Source organism: Dipodomys spectabilis, unplaced genomic scaffold, assembly GCF_019054845.1.
Source record: "Dipodomys spectabilis isolate Male_0828 unplaced genomic scaffold, ASM1905484v1 ptg000175l, whole genome shotgun sequence".
Classification (NCBI taxonomy): domain Eukaryota; kingdom Metazoa; phylum Chordata; class Mammalia; order Rodentia; family Heteromyidae; genus Dipodomys; species Dipodomys spectabilis.
In genome coordinates, this window is record NW_024870852.1 from 3,075,413 (window position 1) to 3,095,331 (window position 19,919).

Consider the following 19,919-nt stretch of genomic DNA (forward strand, 5'->3'; position numbering starts at 1 on the left):
CTGCCCATCTCACCAAATTTAAGATGATCCATGAACCACGGTGCACAAAGAAGCTGAAGGAAACAAACCAAACCAAATAAACAACGAAAGGAAGAAGGATGAGGAGGAAGAGGTTCAAGGAAATAAAGGAAGGTATTTCAAGTTCTGAGCAGCTGTGGCATAAGAATGTGGATAATATCTGGGTAAAGAGTATGAACATAGTATTCACATGACTAAAATCCAGCAGAGTGGAAAAACTTGAAATGTTTTCTAGTAAAATAAATATTGTACTGAAAGGATGATTTAAAATGCAGATATATGGAGTCACTTCTCTCTCTTGGAGAAGTGCATTTAGACTTTGGTTGACAGTTTCTAAAGTACCACCCCCTATGAAGACCCTTGGCAAAGGTGTGACTTGTTTCTACAGAGTGGTAAATCAAGGATTGCATGGTCTCTTTTCTTAGGGTAATATCTTATGTCTAGTAATATATTATTTTCCCCTTCTTTTTTTAATGCTAATGCTAGGGGATTGGACACAGGGCCTTGTACATTTTAAACCTGTGTTTTACTGCTGAGCTATATTTCTCTGTCCCTCTCAGCCTTTCTAACATCTTCTCTTTATATGGTATGATGCTTAACTTCTTTTGAAACACAAATATATTGTCTAATCCTTTACAAAAACTCATATTGTTTGTGTATTAGAAAAAGAACACGAATGCTTAGTTTTGGATTAATAAAAATTTTGGGAGGTTTCGCTAAAAACACTCCTTTGTACATGTAAAAGATAAAGGTTCATTTGAATTATAATGAAGTTGCAGCCTTTACTTGTTCTCAAATATTTTTTCCCCTTGTGCTTCAACAAATTTTGTCAACCGTTTCGGTTGTTAAGTGAATCATGGTCTAAAATTAGCTCTGAGCTTGTTATAAAAATAAAAAGTAAAAATTTAACCTGCAATCCAACTGGCTGAAAAGTGTATTTTCACCCAAGAATTCAATGTTTTGCTTGTTGTCAAAATAGCCTAATTGAACCTACATATTTTTCTTACATGCATTCCATTAAAAGACAAAAAATAAAGCTTTCCAGTCCATGCAAAGGTATGAGATAAAGTTAGTAATGGAGAATCCAACTACAGTGCAACAAATTCAATCCATTCTCTAATGAGATGAACCTTAAACATCATTTTGCAAAAACACAGACACATTTAATTAAATAAACACATTACAATTTTCACACATATGCACAGAACCAGAGCTACACAACATAGCAAGAAACCAACAGAAAGTGGTGTGCAGAGCCAGAGTATAAGCAGCATGTGAACACACAGGGAGCAGCTGATTTTTGCACCTGGTAAAGCCATCATGGAAAGATCAGCAGGTGAGAAGCAAAGCAAGTAAGGGCAGATGACATGGTCATGCAATGAGGACACCAAAGGAGGCAAGCCACTGCACACAGACTTTATTGAGTTAATGTATGAAAAAGCTTACTTCATTTAGAAAGCTCACTAATTGGTCTACCGTTAAATAATCAGTTTTGTCTCCATTGCTGAAAAGAAATTTATTAAAAAAAGTAAGTTTTTGTATATGATGCTACAGAGGTACGATTTACATGTTGACATTTGTTGATCATAATTCTAATCTTAGTTTTCTAACCCTCAAGTAGTGGTGAGTTCTTAAAGTGAACCAGCGACTTTTTGGTAAGGGGAGGGAGGGCACCCAACCACAAGGACAAAGGAGAGAGGACATTCCCAGCAAGTCACGGAAAATATCTGCAGGTCTTTCTTTGTTTTGTCTTGTTCTTTTTAGCATTAGCCAAAGGCATTACTTTAAAAACAACATGTAAGTCATCCATTTGAGATAATTGGAATGAATGAACTTTTCAACAACATAGTAACATTCCAAATTGGATCTAGTTAGTTCACATCATGGGTTAATACCTAAAGGAGCAGGTTAAAATTATAGGTAGTTAGTAAAGCCAATGCCAGGGGAAGGGAGGGGGGAGGTTTCAGGTGCTGCAATTCATTTCTGTCAACGTTTCTCAAAAAGTCAGAGTAAGCTTTTACTTTGAGAAGCTAAAGGGTGAACATATAATCCTGACATTCCTAGTACTCACATGCTATTTTAAAATATTTTGGCAAAAACGTGTTCCAAAAAAATCTAAAAGAATAACATTTATATAACATTTCTTCATAATTGAAACTTACATTTTTTTAAAAAGATCTTCTATATCTGTGCGAGGACAAATCTTTTGTGTCAGTTCATAAAACTTTTCATAAGTAAAAGCAGCAGGCTCGATTTCATCGTTCTGTAAAGAACAGAAAGCATCATTAATCACACAATCTCTTTTATCTTTGCAGGACAATGTACAAGGTCATGATGCAAAGTGTGGACCATTGGGAAACTCAGAAGCCTGGAGGCCAACTTTTAGATCACACTGCTGGATCATAGCATGCTTTAATGTGTGCCTTTAGTTACGCCAAGGCCTAAGAGGAGGTATGTGAGCATCAGACTACCAGCTTCCCTGGGAAACACCCCCAAGAAATAAATAGAGAACCATTTTCTCCATCTCTCCTTAAGCTGGTAGGATGCTGAAATCAAGCCTTGTATTTAATTATGCTTACCATGTGACTTTCAGAAGATCACATAGAGGGGCTTAGGATGTCCATGTGAGATTTTGCATGTTACACTGAAATATATCTTTCAAACAGAACTTGTAAATGAAGTCACAGGCTTAAATCTTTCTTGTGCTCTATACATTGATTTCTGTTATTTTAAATCTGAAGGGCTATGAACATATCTGGTTAGTTTTTTGGTGAGGGGCACTTCAGAAAATATTGCAAGGCCATCTCATAGCCTATTTATTATTTGTGTTGATGTTGTACTTGATCTAGGTAGTGATGATGAGCTTCTTTGACATATAGTCCACAAACTATGTAATATACCAGTCTGTCTTTTGTTTCCTTATCATAATAAAGATGACAAAACCATTTTGAAGCTGGGTGGTTCATGCTTATCATCTTAGCTACTCAAGAGGCTGAGATCTGAGGATCACAGTTCAGGACAGGAAAGTCCATGAGCTTCTTATTTCTAGTTAACCACTAGAAAACTGGAAGTTGCGCTGTAGCTCAAGTGGTGGATCTTTTGCCTTGAGCAAAAGATCTCAGGGACAGTGTCCAGGCCTTGAGTTCAAGCCGCACAACCTACCAAAATATTAAAAAAAAATTTTTTTGAAGTAGACTAGCTGAATTTTAAAACACTTTAAGTTGGGATTCTCAGAAGAAGAGAAAATTAACTGAAACTAATGGAGATTCACTTAATACAAAGAAGCTGGTTTACCATAAAACGAGAATATAAACAAAAAATGTGGTTTTAGGAAAACATTATTAAATCTGTGAATACCTTTCCACTGGGAAGACCCAATTCCTTGAGTGCTTGGAATATCACTTTTTCTGTTTTCCCCGATGCAAAGGTTCTAGTAATACTAAGGCAGGGAAAAAAAGAAAGAAGGAAAGAAAATTTCAATATATTGTTCATTTTGCTTTCTCCTGCTATAAAGATCCAATGAATCCCAGAAATGTGGAGACTGAGGGGAAAAGAACAGATTAATAAAGCTACTCTTTGTAGGTGCTTTTCATACCCCAATATAGTCCCTCCCATGTCTCTGGTTTTCTGGTAGTCGGTTCTGCTACTTGATTCAAATACAAGCACCACAAGTACTTGTGAACATGAGGAAAACTGAAGGGATATATATACATACATATATATATATATATGTATATATATATATATATATATATATATACATACATATACATACATACTGTGAGAAAATAATGGCACTTTGTTGTGTGTGTGGCAATACTAAGGTTTGAAGTCAGGGCCTTGAAATTCCTAGGTAAATGTTCTACCACTTGAGCCACATGACCAGTTCTGTTTGCCTCTTAGTTTGTTTTTCAGATAGGGTCTTGTGCCTTTCCTGGGAATCACCTTATATTACCATCATCTTATCTCTGCTTTCCCAACGACCCACCAATAAACATTTTCATCCTAAGAAATGATGAGACAGCACTCTAGAATAAGTGATACAAATGAAAAAATTGACATCTCAACCTGTTGGAAGAAGCAGCTCTTTAGAATTCAGCCTAGCCTGAGATGGCTATTGTGACACACTATCAGATACGTTTTAATCGTATTTTCAAATGAAACACTCTTGAGGAACTCTGCAATGGTAACAGGTAACAGGTTACAGAGGGGCAGGGAAAAATTATTCAATGTTTCAATAGAATCTTAGCTCTGACCCAAGTCATAATATTTCTGAATACATTTTAAAATACTGTAGTGAATAAGAAGACTAGTTAAAAGCTTGACCATTGTCTCATTAGTGAAAGTAGCAAAAAGAGACCCTCTCCATGGGAATGCTGGTAACACTTAGAATGAAATTCATCCAGGTGAGGATTTGGTACCTGAAACTCATACTTGGCTTCAAGCTGTGCCTTCTTCACCCAAGAAGCCTTTATTTACACCCTTACTAAAGGCCTAGGTGGTGTGCTAGCATGGTCACTCAAAGTCTATATTCAGAAGTAGAGCTTTGACTCAAAGGTGGAACTGACTGTCACCTGTGAAGCCTGGCTTAGCAATGTCTTCTGAATACTAGAGGGTTCTTTTAACCCTGTCTCAGGCCCAGTGCTTTCATGTGTTACATTATTCATGGTAAGTGAATATAAACCCTGACAGCCAGTTAATCTTGGTGAGTGGAAGAAAGCACCACTTTAACTGCAGGCTACAGCTTCTCAACATAGATGGGGAGGAAGCAGCATTAGGTAAATGAATTATTATATGTTCATTCAAAGCTTTCTTGTTTCCTACCAGGTCCAGGAATTCTTTATGAAGTACATTCCTCAGAGTGCTTGAGACACTGTATTCAAATATTAGGAGGCCTGTGAAATGGCAGGGTACAGGTGCTTGATATCAGGTAAACTAATTAACAGATTTTTAGGGTGGCATGTCCATAGTTTCTCAGTCTTGAGAGTTCATGCAATGTTTAAACATTCCACTGAGGTGCTATTTACCTGCCCTTTTTGATTTACGGAAAGTGGTGATTCACTGTGTCTTTCTTCACAAAACTGTATGTTAACGTAAGACCTACAGATGCACAACCGAATCAGACATCTGTCATGGGGGGGGGGGGAGGTGTTGCGGGGAACCTTGGAATAATCATCTCAAGGGTATTTCAGCTCACCCAGGTCTCTGTGAGGCTGATCAGCATGGCCTGGATGAATTAAGTATGGTGCTTGAGCACTTCTGGGGAGAGTGCAGAGGAATAAAATCTTTTGGCAAGTGCTTGCAGTACCAAGATATAGGACTGAGGAGCACAGTGTAGGAGAAAATGGGAGAGGAAGTGGGGAGAGGCTGACTTCTTATGCTTAGCTTTTCATGAGGCAGGCTGGGCTTGGGAGCTTGACCACAGATTTGCTCCCCTTACTTTTAAAGGAAAACATACTCAGGATGGAGCACAGAAGTCAACAGACCATTTCTGTGGGATGTTATCTACTTCCTTGCTTCCAGACACTTATCTGATTCACTCTTGAGTCTTAAAATAGTTTCACGTAAAGTGTAGGAAGTATGAGGTGAAAGTGATTTTCCTGAGTTTTCAGGAAGATGTTCTTTAAGCAGTGTTCTAAGAGAAACACACTTACAATAGGCTGGGGACATTTTAGACATCATGGGGCATTTCCTAGGAACATGACATCTTTATAAAAGTATTGAGAGTTAGCCAACTCTTTCTGTACAGCCTCATATCCACGGAGTTTTGCTCAGTGCTTCAAAATAGCTAACAGGTGTTCCATGAAATTTTGTGGGTAGGAGAAGATAAACAGCCATTCTTTGCACACAGGAACATCATTACAACAGCAAATACCTTTGAGTTATACCCAGTTCTTTTACAGTTCAGTCTAAATATATCCCAGGAGACCTTGTCAGTGATTAAGAAAGCAACCACCCTAGAAACCAAGGGAGCCCCACTCTTTGCTTGCTTGCCCAGGGTTTGCATATACTGTAGAGTTGGCACATCATTTGCTGAAATGAAGGAATTGGAAGTACCATCTCTGTAGGATCAGACCTTCCACGCAGGCTTCTGGAGTGTCAGGTCATGGATGGGTCATATAGAATTGAATTGCCATGACCACACCCGAGGCACTGCCCTTTAGGATTCCCTCTAACCATTGGCCACAACCATTGTCTGGTTCTCCATAACTCAACACCCTAGCCATTGAACCCCATCTTCCTAGACCCTGGATCCCAATGTCTTAGCCACTAGATTCCATTTCAGACCATAAGAGATGGGAGAGAGCAAAAGAAAAGAGTTATTGTTACAACCGTGGTTTGAATGGGAAGGTATTTGATTTCAAAGAAAAAAGGGGGAAAAAAAGAAGAGAGGCTGTGTCATGCAATGAGACCCACTTTATCTGTCACTGGATTTTGGTTTACTATTCCAGGAGCAAGGGCTATTCCCAAACTCTGTAACGATGGTGAAGCCAGATCCCTTTTAACATGATATACATTATATTAATAGTTTCCACATTTAGAACTCCAGAATGATAGTGATTAAATGATATTTTAAAACTGTTTACACTTCATATCCATTAAAACATTCAGAACAATTTCCACCTAACCCTTGGCAGCTCATCTCCTAAGAGAGTCACTTGCTTTTTTTTTGTTGGCTTGGTATCAATTCTCTATCAATTCAAACAAACTACCCCCAATTTTTAACAGATGCTTTGTGTCAAACACCTGTTAGTACTGGCGAGAACCAAAGAGTCAATGTCAAAGAAAACTAAAGAAGATTCCAAAGTATGGAGGCTAGATCTGCCAAACTGGGGAGCAATCATTTTGTTGTATGAACATGCTAGATAATGATGCTCACAATCAAAAGAGATTTGTGAGGCCACAGTTTGATGAGGACAGAGGGAATGAAGCTAGGTAGAAATGCTCTGATCATAATTTACAGGTTCCCACTTTGCCCATTTTCCAGAACCTTATCTTAGAGAAAAGGTGGGACAGGAATGCATGACAAAGAGATCTGGTCTGTATTTGTGTTCATCACATTGCTATCTGTGCTCATCTCCTCTTCCCTGAATTTTCACCTGTATCATGCTTAGACGGGGCAGGGTGAAAGAGGACTTAGCAGCTCTGGGATGTTGAAATCCTAATCTGATCCTAACCTAATACCACCATGATGGCTTTAGGGACTAAGGCCTTTAGGAAGTGATAATGTTAGGGAGGTGGGTGATTCCTCCCCTGAATGGGAGAAGAGCCCTTATAAAAGAGCTTTTCTAGAACTTGCTATCCCTCTTCCTACACGAATACAACAGTCTGCAAGCAGGAAGAGGATCCTCATCAGATCATGAATCCCTTCTCCCAGACTTCCATTTTCTTTCTTTTTTAAAAAAAACATTTGAAAATGCCAAAAATAGAGAGGTTACAGTTACATAATTCAGGTAAAGAGCACATTTCCTTTTGGATAATGTCACCCCTGCCTTCGCGCTCTCCTATTTTCTCCCTCCCATCCCACTCACAAGTTATATACTTCATTTTCAACATAATGTCCAGTGAGCAACATTGTTGCATTTGTTCACCCTTTATCCCTCTATTATTTCTGTGCTTGCCCTTATACTCCCAAAGACATATAGACAAAAAGAAAACAAAAACAGCAAAAAAGAGAACATGGATAAATTATCATGTCCCTTCTCCCAGACTTCCATTTTCCCAAACTGTGAAAAATAAACTCTTTCATTTGTGAACTCCATAGTCCATGGTACTTCATTACAGCAACCTAGACCTAAGACTAAGCCAGCTCCTGTCTTCTCTGAGCAGTAGAAGAACAGTAATGCCAAGAATGGGAAGGCCCCATCCAGATGCAACAGACTAGTTAAAACTGTCCACACATTGCCACTGCAGGGACGCAGTATGGACTTTAATTTCTGCTGGTGATTACTCAGACAAGCTGGCAAGTGAAATTTAAAATTTGAAAGCCCAATTATTTAAAGATTGTAAACTAATACTATGTTTTCAGATTTTTTGTTTGTTTTCTTTTCTTTTCTTTCTTTCTTTTTTTTTTTTTTTGTCAGTCATGGAGCCTGAACTCTGGGCCTGGGCGCTGTCCCTCAGCTCTTCAGCTCAAAGCTAGCGCTTTGCCACATGAGCCACAGCGCCACTTCCATATTTTTCTGCTTATGTGGTGCTAAGGAATTGAACCCAGGGTCTCATGCATGCAAGGTAAGCACTGTACCACTGAGCCACTTTTCCAGCCCCAGATGGTTTTTAAACACTACTTATTGTGAGGGAATAGAAGGGGGCTTTACTTCTATCTATGATTTTGACAGACTGCACACCACACACACACACACACACACACACACACACACACACACACACACATCCAAAATAAGCTTGCAGAGGTATCATCATTAGCACACACTTGTAGAGGACTCTGTCTTGGGACTGGTGTCATGAGGGCTGGTCAAGGGCAGGGAGCGTGGCCAAGACAGACTGACTTACCTCCTAACTGGAATTTTTCCAGTTGTATTGGTCATAAATGCCAATTTCATCCAGCTGGAAAACAATAGCAAAAACATAATTTTTGAGTTTCAATTCAATTAGTAATAAAGAATATCTACTCTAAAAAACTAGGAACAATTATATAGTCTGGGCTGGCATATGTATAAGCTCCAAAACCCTATAGTCATGTGAACCTATATATCAGTATATTTCACTATAAAAAATACCCTTTTTTGCCCTGAAAATTTTTGGGGGCAGAAGGACTATGGCTGGAGTAAATTTTCTTAGTTTTATGCAGAGAAAGCTTGAGCCATCCCAGTGTCTGGCTATGGACAATGCCAGACACAGATCTATCTATCAGAAGACTCTGTATTACAACACAAAAGCCAATGCTTGAAATCCACAGGATTTAGAGTGACTGGAGTTCCAGGAGCTTTGGCCAGCAATTATTTGTTTCCTATGGGTCTGAAGCTTTGGATTCATCCATCAAGATCAGGAACATAGAAAGGAAGGCAAGCAGGAATTGCCCTGTCCACATATGGAATACTCTTATCTCCTAACAGGACCATGTGATAATTTCCAAGAGTGATGAGTGATAGAAACTTAACTTACTGTTTCTTGAGGCATGTCATAGGGCTGACGTTATTTGCCCTGAAGTTATGTATGATTGATCTCAGGCCTTCTACCCATTGCTGAAAAAAAAAAAAAGAAGAAGAAAACAGTCTCAGTCAGTAGATCTGCTATAGCCAAACATGGTGGATTTTTATCAGACGGTCTGTTATATTCATTTCATGTAATGAGACTATAAACTCTGTTTTTATCTCCTGCCTGCCACACTGCCATCTACATTTTGGGTGCTCATATTTTGTGCCTTAATAAAAAAATTTTCATTCTTTTTATGAAGATAAATGTGACATCTACAGTGCCATAAAATACTAGGTTTAACATGCTGCCTACTGACTGGCTTGTCAAGCTTTCTTGTTTAAATATAAGTTCTGTTTTCATTTGCTGGAAACCTCAGTTCTTTCTAAGCAATACTATATCATACCTGCTGACCTATTCGCATTTCAGAGGGCAGATAAATGCATACGGGTTGATTGTATTTCTGAATTCTCCTAATCTGGGCTTGTTACATATCTTCCTTATCTGTGTTTTCTAGCAAAGCCTTAAAAAGCAAGAGACCTTTACTGCCAGGCTGCTCAGCGCAAGCTGTGATGTGCTCACATATTTCTGTCTAAGGACTTGGACCTCATTTGTAGTTCATACCATCACTCCATTGATTTACAAGGAAAAGTGAAGGAAGATTGAGGATGGCAGTACAGGAATTTGGGTCTCTAGAAGGGCATTGTAGTACTTAAGACATGACCTAAGGTCTGCTCTGTTCTTGGATCCAATAAGTGATGCTGATGAATGTCTGACAAAAGCTATATACCCACGACACCATGCTTTGTACCCCATCCATACCAGAGAACTGTGACCTTTATATAAACTGAATTCTTACCTTCTTAGACTTATAACCTGATGGGTTAGATTTATGGCTAAGTGCTGAGAAACGGAAAATAACAGAGAATAGATAGTAATATGAATATAAACTCTACCTGCACTGTATACATATGACTTTTTGAAGTGAAAGTGAAAAATATGAAATTCAGTGTCTCGGTTACATTTTTATTTCAAGTACCCAAAAGCCAACATGGTGACCAACATGGGTGATGGTTACATATTGGAGACAAGGAATATTTTTATCATCATGGAAGTTTCTATTGGACAGCACTGTAAATATCACCAGGTTTAGCAATTAAGTTATTTAATTTTTTGGGTTTTTTGTTTTGTTTTGTTTTATTTTTGCTAGTATTTGTCGTCTGTGTCTACCTTACAGCTTCATTTTCTTAGCATAGTGTCCTCCAGGCCTGTCCATTATATTTCCAATGACAAGATTGAATTCTTTATGGAAGAGTAATTTAGTTTTGTGTGTTTATGTGTGTGTGTAAGTGTGTTGGCTTGAAAGCAGGGGCTCATACTTTTCCTTGGCTTTTTCACTCAAGACTGGAGCTCCACCTCTTGAGACACACATCTGCTTCTAGTTTTTTGCTAGTTAATTGGAGAGAAGAATCTTTAAGATCTTTCTGCCTTGGCTGGTTTTGAACCATGATCCTTAGATCTCAGCCTTCTGAGTAGCTAAGATCACAAGTATAGGCCACCAATGACAACATGATTTTTTTTTTGTAAAGGTCAGATGTAATGACTGAATCTTAAGACTTCCATAAAATTTCTTTTCTTTATGGTAAAGTACATAATATTAACAACTTCCAACATTTTCAGATGACATCCTGGTATTATTCAATTTGTTGTACAACCATCCCACCCTTCCATCTCCACAACTAAAACTCTTCACATATTAGACAGTAATTCCCCATCCTCACCTTTTCTTGGTAACCACCATTCTACCTTCTCTCTCCATGATTTGCACTATTCTAGAAACCTCAAGTAAATGGAACCATATGGGTTTTGTCCTTTGTGACTGGCTTATTTTACTTGACATAATGACCTCAAGGTTCATTTTTGTTTTAAGGTGTGTCTAAATTTCTTGCCTTTTAAAGGCTGAGTTACTAATTCCATTTTATGTAAACATCACATTTCCTTTATCCATTCTTCTGTCAAAGGTCACTTGGGTAGTTTCCATTCTGCTTACTATATAATGAGTAATACTGCTGTGAACACTGGTATATGTATATTTCTGGTTCTTTTAGATAAATACCAAAAAGTGGAATTGCCAGATCTTATGGTCATCAAGTTTCACATGTCTGAGGAGCCACTGCACTGTTTCTCATGGCCATTGTACCATTTTACATCCCAATCAACAGAAACAAAGGTGGTAATTTTTCCACTCCCTCACTAATACTCACTATTTTAATGTTTTTGATTGAAAACACTCTGATCAGTGTGAATCTAACAGAGTTTTCCATCAGCCCTTTGTGCTCCAGTCCTTCTGATGGAAGATAAAGAGGTAAGTTTCCCTTTGTACCTAGCAAAGGCTGCTTTTTAAGAATTGTAAATAGTAGCCTCAGCAAGAGCAATGGTAAAGTCTGGATGCTGAAGGAAGAAGAAAGGAAACAGCAGTGTTAGAGAAACATTTCACTTATTCCTCATTGGCAGAATTCTTCTCTGTCCATCTGAATATGGACTATAACTCTCTGGAGATGATCAAATATCCTGTTATTGGCCTATAAAACCACAGGCTGACAGAGTTTCCCAAGACCATACAGGAAAAAAACCCAAAAAAACAAATAATTTGGTTGGCATTAGCTGAAAAGGGTTCTCTAAATCTGAAGGTCTGTTCCAAAACGTGTTCCAAAACATAGAACCAAGTCCTACTTTCAAAAGAGGAAAATAGTAGAGAATAGAGTAAGAATCCTAATTCAGTTATTTTTAGAAATAAACGTTAGACATGGTGGGCTTTAGACAGTCTTAGAAAGCATTCATCTACCTTTTGAAAATGGAATGGTAGTGAAGAACCTTGTTTATTAAAATGGAAAGGTCACTGGGAGTGACCTCTGAGGTTAACACTCCAGTGATGGATCCATGCTTTAGTTAGTAGCAGATGCCACCAGCAACCTCAGAGACCCTAAATGGCCCTGGGTAGGTTAGTAGCTGCTTTTTTCCCCCAGCAGTGATAAAAGTAAGGTCAAAGGCCTTACCCAAGAGCACAGAGAGCTGTCTCAGAGCAAAGGAACAGTAAGAATTTTAGAGTCAGGCTTACCCCCAAGAAAGAGGGTATGTTCACTCAAAGGCTGTCCCCACATGTGCCTCTATACAGAATATGGTCTCTTCAGAAATCCCCTTTTCTCTGTTATCTTTTAGATCAAGTTCACTTAGCATGATAAAACTAAAGGGCAGTAGGTGAGAGAAGAATGCTTCTTTTTATAAATGAAATACCAGAAGGTGTCAGCAGAGTCTTAAAGTTTCGTTGAAAAGTTTTGTCTGGAGTCAAGTAGATGTGTATTCACCTCTCTGGCCATTGGTTTCCAGGTTAACAAAAGAAAGACAAAAGTGACTGAGGATAGATCTTTTTGAATGTCTAATATAAGCTTGTCTGACAATCATCTACATCACATCCCCAGAAAGTCATCTTGGAGCTCCTTAAATACCTTCGTTGGCTAGATTGGCATTTTAGGTGCGTTCCTTCTGGTGGAGATATCCAGAGTGGACATCTACAATCCAGGTACTCAGGAACCCCACCACAAACACACTTGTAGTAAACATCCAAGTGGGTATAACTATTCTACTTACCCAGCAGGCTATAGTTGTTACTATTCTCTCACTCTTTTCCTTTTATTTCATTTACTTTAATTTTATTTTCTGCTGACGGGGAATGAACCTAGGGCCTAGTGTGCATTCTAACCATGTGTCCTACCACTGAATCACACCACTGTTCCTAATCATTTTCAACCTTTTCTAAACTGACTTATTTCAGTCAGCTTATTTCAGTCTTCAGAGATGAGGGGTGAGGGATCCTTTCAGAGATTGTAGGGAACTTGTGTAGGGTCGACGTGGGGAGGGGGAAGGACTATAGAAGCTGCCTCTGATTTTCCACTGGGAAGTTTAGACCTCTCCTACAGGACTCCTGGAATTTATTTTCTCCATGCAAACAGCATCCAGCCTCCAGGAAAATGCCTGGACCTTCCCTTCCTTCCCTATGTCCAGTGCTGTCAGAACTGCCAAAGACAAAAAGAATCCTTTTCTTATGAGAAGAATGCAAACAGACATGGATATATAGAATAAATAAACACAGAGGAACTTTAAGGGGATATTTATAGTTTTTCCTTCAAACAACAATAGTAGATTTTTTTTCTTGGTCACACAAGAAATACTTAAATGTTCTTTGCTGAAAAAAAAGTAAAGCAAAGACTAACTGTAGCAGAAAGTAAACATCATTCTTAACCTCATTCTTTCCAAGAAGAAAGATCTACTACTAATGCTCTTTGTCATTAGATCATTTGTCTATTTACTCCAAAGATCATTAGTCCTATTATTATATATGTAGTCAGCTTCACTTCATGTAGAACTCTTGCTCCTTCATCTCCTTTCTATTGTTTTTTTGTTTGTTTGTTTGTTGTTGCTGTTCCACAAGCAAACCTTTCAGTTTGTGGTCATGAAGGCAAATAAGAACAGAGATCCCAGGGCACTCTCAAGTTTGGTATATTGGATGTTTCTCTGTTCCTGGGCAAAATGCCTCCAATTAGAATGCTGCTCCCGGTATAGTAAAAGAAGGAGGAAGAATCAGAAGACTGTAAAGAGTGATTTGCTAAGAGAGCAGAACTATACCTTGAGAGGCGAAGTGGGGGGTTTACAGAGGGACGTGATGAGTAAACAGAGACTGTGCACCTTTGGGATGAAGCAGGCAGTTAAAGAAAAGAATGAGCAAAAATGGTAGGGCTTGATGTTTTATCCCAGAGTGTGGTGAAGGTGGCAGTTAACAAAATTGAGAGTCCTTGCCTGGTAGCCCTCCCCAAAAGGGTTAATGGCTATGCAGAGGCTAGGCTGCCGGAGTGTGGGAAGGATTACACCTTCCTATTTGATCCTTTTAGCCCTTCTTCATTTGATCTTGATACAGAGAGAGGGCCCTGTAAGGTATAGAATCATTATTAAGCACTCAACCAAGTATAGGCCATCTGAGCGTTTTAGGATGGATTCTGTAGTATGAAGTCTTTTTTTATTCCTGATCGTGCCTATCTATCTTTTTATGATAAACTAATAAAGAGATGAGCAAGCCCACCTTGTAGTGCAGGCTCTGTTTACAAAGAAGTAGTGGAGTTATCTCAACTAAAGCTGCTCAAAAGTTAACTAGAAACTGCGAAGTAAACTATTCTAAAAGCCGAGTGCAGTGATGAACCCCTGTAATTCCAGCCCTTGGGAGGCTGAGTTAGGAGGAACATGGATTCCAGGTTGGTCTGACCTACATAAGAAACATTATCTCAAAAGAAAAAACGAAGGCCAGGGACCAATAGCAACAAGATCATTTGGGAACTATTAAAGTGCAAATGATTAGGCCAGACCTACAGAATCAATCTTGGTACTTGAGTTTGAACTTAGGGCCTTCTGTTTGCACTCTACCACGGCACCAGATCTCCTCTCCAGCCCTGGGTTTTTCTGAAATAAGATCTTGCCTTTTTTTTTTTTTTTTTTGCCTATACCTGTGCCTGGACAGCAATCATCCTATTATCTACTTCCCATTATTGCTGGCATGATAGGTGTGTGCATCATGCTCAGCTTCTTCTGATAAGATGGGACCTTATGGATCTGCCTTTGCCTGAAATGGGCCAGAACTATGATCCCCTCAATCTCAGTCTCCTGTTAGGTAGTATGGCAGGTACATGCCACTGCCTCCATTTACTGGTTGAGATGAAGTCTTACAAACTTTTGGCTTGTGCTAGCTTTGAACTACAATCCTCTTGATCTCCACCTCCTGAGTAGCTGGTATTACCATCTTGAGCTACCGCATGTGGCTTTTCTGGGGATTATTTTGCAAATTCACATTTCAGAAGCACTGTTCTAAGCCCAAAACACTTAGAGGTGGTTCCCAGACCAAGAGCCTTAATGTCTTCTTGGAGCTTATAAGAAATGCAGTCTTGGGACTGAGAATGTGGCTTAGTGGTAGAGTGCTTGTCTAGCATGCATGAAGCCCTGAGTTTGATTCCTTAGTACCACATACATAGGAAAAAAAAAAAAAGCCAGAAGTAGCACTGTGGCTCAAGTGGTAGAGCACTAGACTAAAGCAGAGAGAGGCTCAGGAACTGTGTCCAACCCCTAAATTCAAGCCCCAGGAACAACAAAAATAACAAATAAACAACAACCACAAAAAAAAAACAAACAACTGCAGTCTTAGGTCTCATCTCAAAGTCAGCAGACCCAATCTGCATTTTAAGCGGTGACAAGGTGAAGATTTCCTTTGGAAAGCACAGGTGGAGAAAGTGCATCTTCCTCTCACTACAACCCGAGGCAGGTCTGGATTTGGTTTCTTAGTCTGTTCAGGATGATGTTACAAAATCCCTCCCATAATCTGGGTGGCTAATAAATAAAACAAATTTAGTTCTTCTAGTTCTTGAGACCAGTGTTAGTAAATGAAATGCCTGGTGAACACACACTTTCTGGTTCACACTTTTTGCCTTCTGGCTAACAGTCTCCTCACCTGGTGGCAAGAAGACAAGGGATCTCTCTGGGAGTGTGTTTTATTTTTAACGAGAGTACCCTTTTTTTTTTTTGGTCGGTTGTGGGGTTTGAACTCTGGGCCTGGGCGCAGTCCCTCACCTCTTCAGCTCAAGGCGAGTGCTCTACCACTTGAGACACAGCACCATTTCCAGTTTTCTGGTAGTTAATTGGAGATAAGCATGTCTCAAGGACTTTCCTGCCTGGGCTGGCTTTGAACCGAGATCCTCAGATCTCAGCCTCCTGAGCAGCTAGGATGACAGGCGTGAGCCGCGGGTGCCCAGTCTGTGTTTTGTTTTTAATGAAGTCCCGCCCTCATGACCTCATCTCCTTCCAAAGATTCTACCCCTTAATGCCATCACCCTGGGGATGAAGTTCCAACATGAATTTTGAGGACACAGACACATGCAGACCACAGTAGTTTCATAAGGGAGCTAACGTTCCCTATATGCTTTTCAATTGGGATGATTGCCTCTTATTTTTGTTTTATCTCATATTCCTGTCCCCTCCCTTTTGTGATCTGAGCAAATATGTGTTCACTAGGACAGAATGCTGACCTGCACCTAGGAGACACAAGTTCATATATCCTTTTATTTATTTTTTGGTAGAAGTAAGAAAGGGCAAGATGGTGTTGGTTGTCATTCTACCTTCTCTCTGTCTGCGGGAACAGAACAATAATGAGTCAACAGAATTAACAGTGAATGGGGCCATCTGAAATATTTAAAATGTGGGAACTTCATGGTACCAGTAAGCCATAAATTTGACCCATGCAGGGTTTATTTCAATTTACTTGTTTGTTTGTTTAAGCACATAGGGATTAGAAAAAGTCAGGGAACATTTCAGTTCACTGTTCTCTGGATGTCTAAACTACTCTGTCAATTAGCTTTAGTTTTATTTGCTCAAATAATACATCAGGAATTTATATAACTAGAAATACAGGTTTGAACTCTATCAAAGGCTATAAGGAATTGCATGCATCATCTTAAAGCTAAATTGTCATCTTAGACAAATCCAGTTGATAAACTTCAAGTGGAAGGTGAAATTTGTGAATGTACATGATATAACAAATAGTAAAAAGTACTTATGAGGGCTGGGAAGGTGGCTCAGTGGTAGAACACTTGCCTTGCATGCATGAGGCCCTGGGTTTGATTCCTCAGCACCACATAAGCAAAAAGAAAAAAGCTGGAAGTGGCGCTGTGGCTCAAGTGGTAGAACGCTAGCCTTGAACTGAAGTGCTGAGGGACAGCACCTAGGCCCAGAGTTCAGGCCCCACAACAGGACCCCCCCCCCCCAAAAAAAAAAGTACTTATGAAACTGATGCCTAGAAAGCAAGAGGAAATTTGCAAAAAAAAAAAAATAGTAGACAACACAATATAAATCACAAAAGTTGCCAGGTGCTGGTGGCTTACACCTATAATCCTAATGAGTTAAGAGGCTGAACTCTGAGGATCCTGGTTTAAAGCCAGCTGCAGCAGAAAAGTCCATGAAACACTTATCTCCAATTAACGGGCAGAAAATTGGAAGTTGTACCTCAAAGTAATAGAGCAGAAAAGTTCAGGGACAGTGCCCACGCCCTTGAGTTCAAGCCCCATAACTGATAAAGAGAAAAGAAAAGAAAAAGAAATCACAAAAGCTTTTGAGAAGTCAATAATAATTTGCATATTTTTTTAAAATTCTCCAGGTTCCAGTGGCTTTTGCCTGTAATCCTACCTACTCAGGAGGCTGAGATCTGAGGATTGCAGTTCAAAGGCAGCCAGGATAGGAAACTCCACAAGACTCTTATCTCCAGTAAACTACTCAGGAAAGGCTAGAACTGGCACTGTGGCTTAAGTGGTAAAGCACTAGGGGACAGTGTCCAGGCCCCGAGTTCAAGCTACAGGACCAGAAAAAAAAAAAAAACTTCAAAAGAGAAGAAGTGAGAGGAGGAAAAGAGATCAACAAGAGACTTTTTGTTAACATAATCTGAATGTCTCCCAGGTAATACACATTGGTTGTCTGCTTTTCTCTGTCCTCAGAGTGAAGCAAAGTTAAAGGAGAAAAGTACTACCTGCCATCTGATGTTTAAGTCGCTTTTGGACTGTGGTGAAAGAAATTGCCAGCTGTAAGTACAGGTGGCTGTGTTTGACAGATAGAGCTAGAGAGGCTTGGATAATATTTATGTATTCCTAGTCACAATTAGTTCAGTCACTCACAGAAAGTCAAAACAGACTGTCAGACTGGCTGGTTATCTTGACAACACTGGGTAGGTAGGTCAAAAAGGACTTCTACACAGTCACTGGGGAAGAGAGGACCTTGTGCTGTTTTCAGTATGAGTCAGAGGCAGAAGTGTCAAATTCTCATCCCGAATGGAATGGTAATTCTGCTCTGCAACATTCTTGAGGGACAATTCTTGCATTGATTAAACCTGATGCTATAGATACCCTGTAACCCTGTCCTACCCTATCTAAAAACATCTTGTCCTCTATAAGCACATCTGCTTCCAAAAACAGATTGTCAGGTATACAGCACTGATGAGGAAGAAAATATATACACACTCGATATATATATTTATATTATATATATTTATATTTGTTTTTGCTTATATTTGTTTTTCCATAAACAACACACAGTATTTTTCTAGTGCCCTGTGTTGTTTATGTAAAGGCTGTAAGCAAGTAAAGTTCAAACTGCAACTATTTCCCTACAAACACCAGCAATTACTTTAAAAGAATTTAAGATAGTTTACTTTGTGTAACAGTTATTTGTCATCTAGATGGAACCCTTCAAAATCTTAAAAATTTGAGAAAACCAAAAGCACCTATTTTTCTATGCCACTGAGAAAACACTATCTATTTTTTGTAGTTTATTTTTTGTCTCAACTCTGGTCAACTCTGTAAAAATCACTTTAAGAATATGATTAAGAGGCTGGTGAATTCATAGGTATGCATGACTTTTGTTGTATTCTTCGTATGTACAATACCCAAGGTCACATTCTTCCTAAAACACAGCAATGGATAATGTTGGAAAATTAAGTCCCACCAAAGTAAATGGTATTTAACTTGCACAGAACATTATCAGCTGAGTCTCTGTGGCACATATAATCAGTACAGAAGCCTTTGCCTAACACTTGTCCAAGCAGGGGAGCTCTATTTAATTCAAACAAATCCAGCCTATAGGTGGTCTTACAAATTAAACAGGACTTTCCATATAAGAAGTATTATAGGATCTACATCAGTGGGCTTGAGTTTCACTACCTATCATTTAAAGAAGGTTTCCCCCATATCATCTACATCAAGTGAAGGATGCATGTGGTGGGTGGCAGCAGCAGGGAAACTGGGATGATAAGGAAAATATTCTTGGTAAAGATTAGTAAGCTCGAAGATGACATTATTGTTTTCATCCTTCTGGAAAGAGGTCTTGCTGATTAATCTATGACATCATTGGCTGATTTCTTCTGTACAGCAATAGTTCAGAAATATTTTAATTGATATTCCTTTCATAGAAGGAAAACAAGCTGTGGAAATCATTGAATAGCTGATCTTTGCTGAGGTACCCATGAGAATGATCATATTCTGAATGTGTTACAAAAAAGAAGCAGGTCTAGATGAGGCTTTCACTGGTTTAGTTGACCAGACGAGCTCCTTTATATGTAGATGTTTATATAAGGGATCTGTTGCAGAAGACCAATTTGAGATGTGCCACAGATAACTACATTGAAACTTTACCAAAGGGAGGAAGGGAGGAAGGAAGGCAGGCAGGCAGGCAAGGCAGAGTGGAGCTGTGGCTCAAGTGGGTAGAGTGGTAGCCTTGAGCCAAAAAGCTCAGGGACAGAGCCCAGGTTCCAAATTCAAGTCCCAGGACTCTAATAGGCAGAAGGGGCTGGTCCCAGGTGAGAAAAAATGAGCCAACTTATGAACTACATTACAGAGCTACTTATGAACTACATTACAGAGCTGGAGTATCTGGAGTGGAGGACCATTGCCATGGTTTAAAACATTAAACATTTACTGGCTATATGACGCTAGGCAAGTTTCTCAGCCTCATTTTACCTAAATTGGTATAGAGGAAGAAACCTTAAACCTTCCTCTGTAAAATGGGTATAATTCTCATCCCATTGAGCTGTGTGAAATGAAACAATATACACAAACACTGAAAGAACAATTGCTGCTATGACTTTTATTACAGATTGGGTATCCCTTATT

The 19,919-nt window shown here is 39.2% G+C and overlaps 1 protein-coding gene across 1 annotated transcript in view; it reads right to left on the minus strand.

Moving 5' to 3' along the window:
• Plcb4 (phospholipase C beta 4) overlaps positions 1-19,919 on the minus strand; it is a 366,535-nt gene that overhangs the window by 81,248 nt on the left and 265,368 nt on the right. The window contains exons 8-12 of the mRNA XM_042694597.1: positions 9,145-9,224; positions 8,533-8,586; positions 3,376-3,457; positions 2,181-2,281; positions 1,465-1,522 (exon numbers count right to left, since the gene is read on the minus strand). Coding sequence (XP_042550531.1) covers positions 1,465-1,522; positions 2,181-2,281; positions 3,376-3,457; positions 8,533-8,586; positions 9,145-9,224 — 375 coding nt within the window. The remainder of the gene's footprint in view (positions 1-1,464; positions 1,523-2,180; positions 2,282-3,375; positions 3,458-8,532; positions 8,587-9,144; positions 9,225-19,919) is intronic.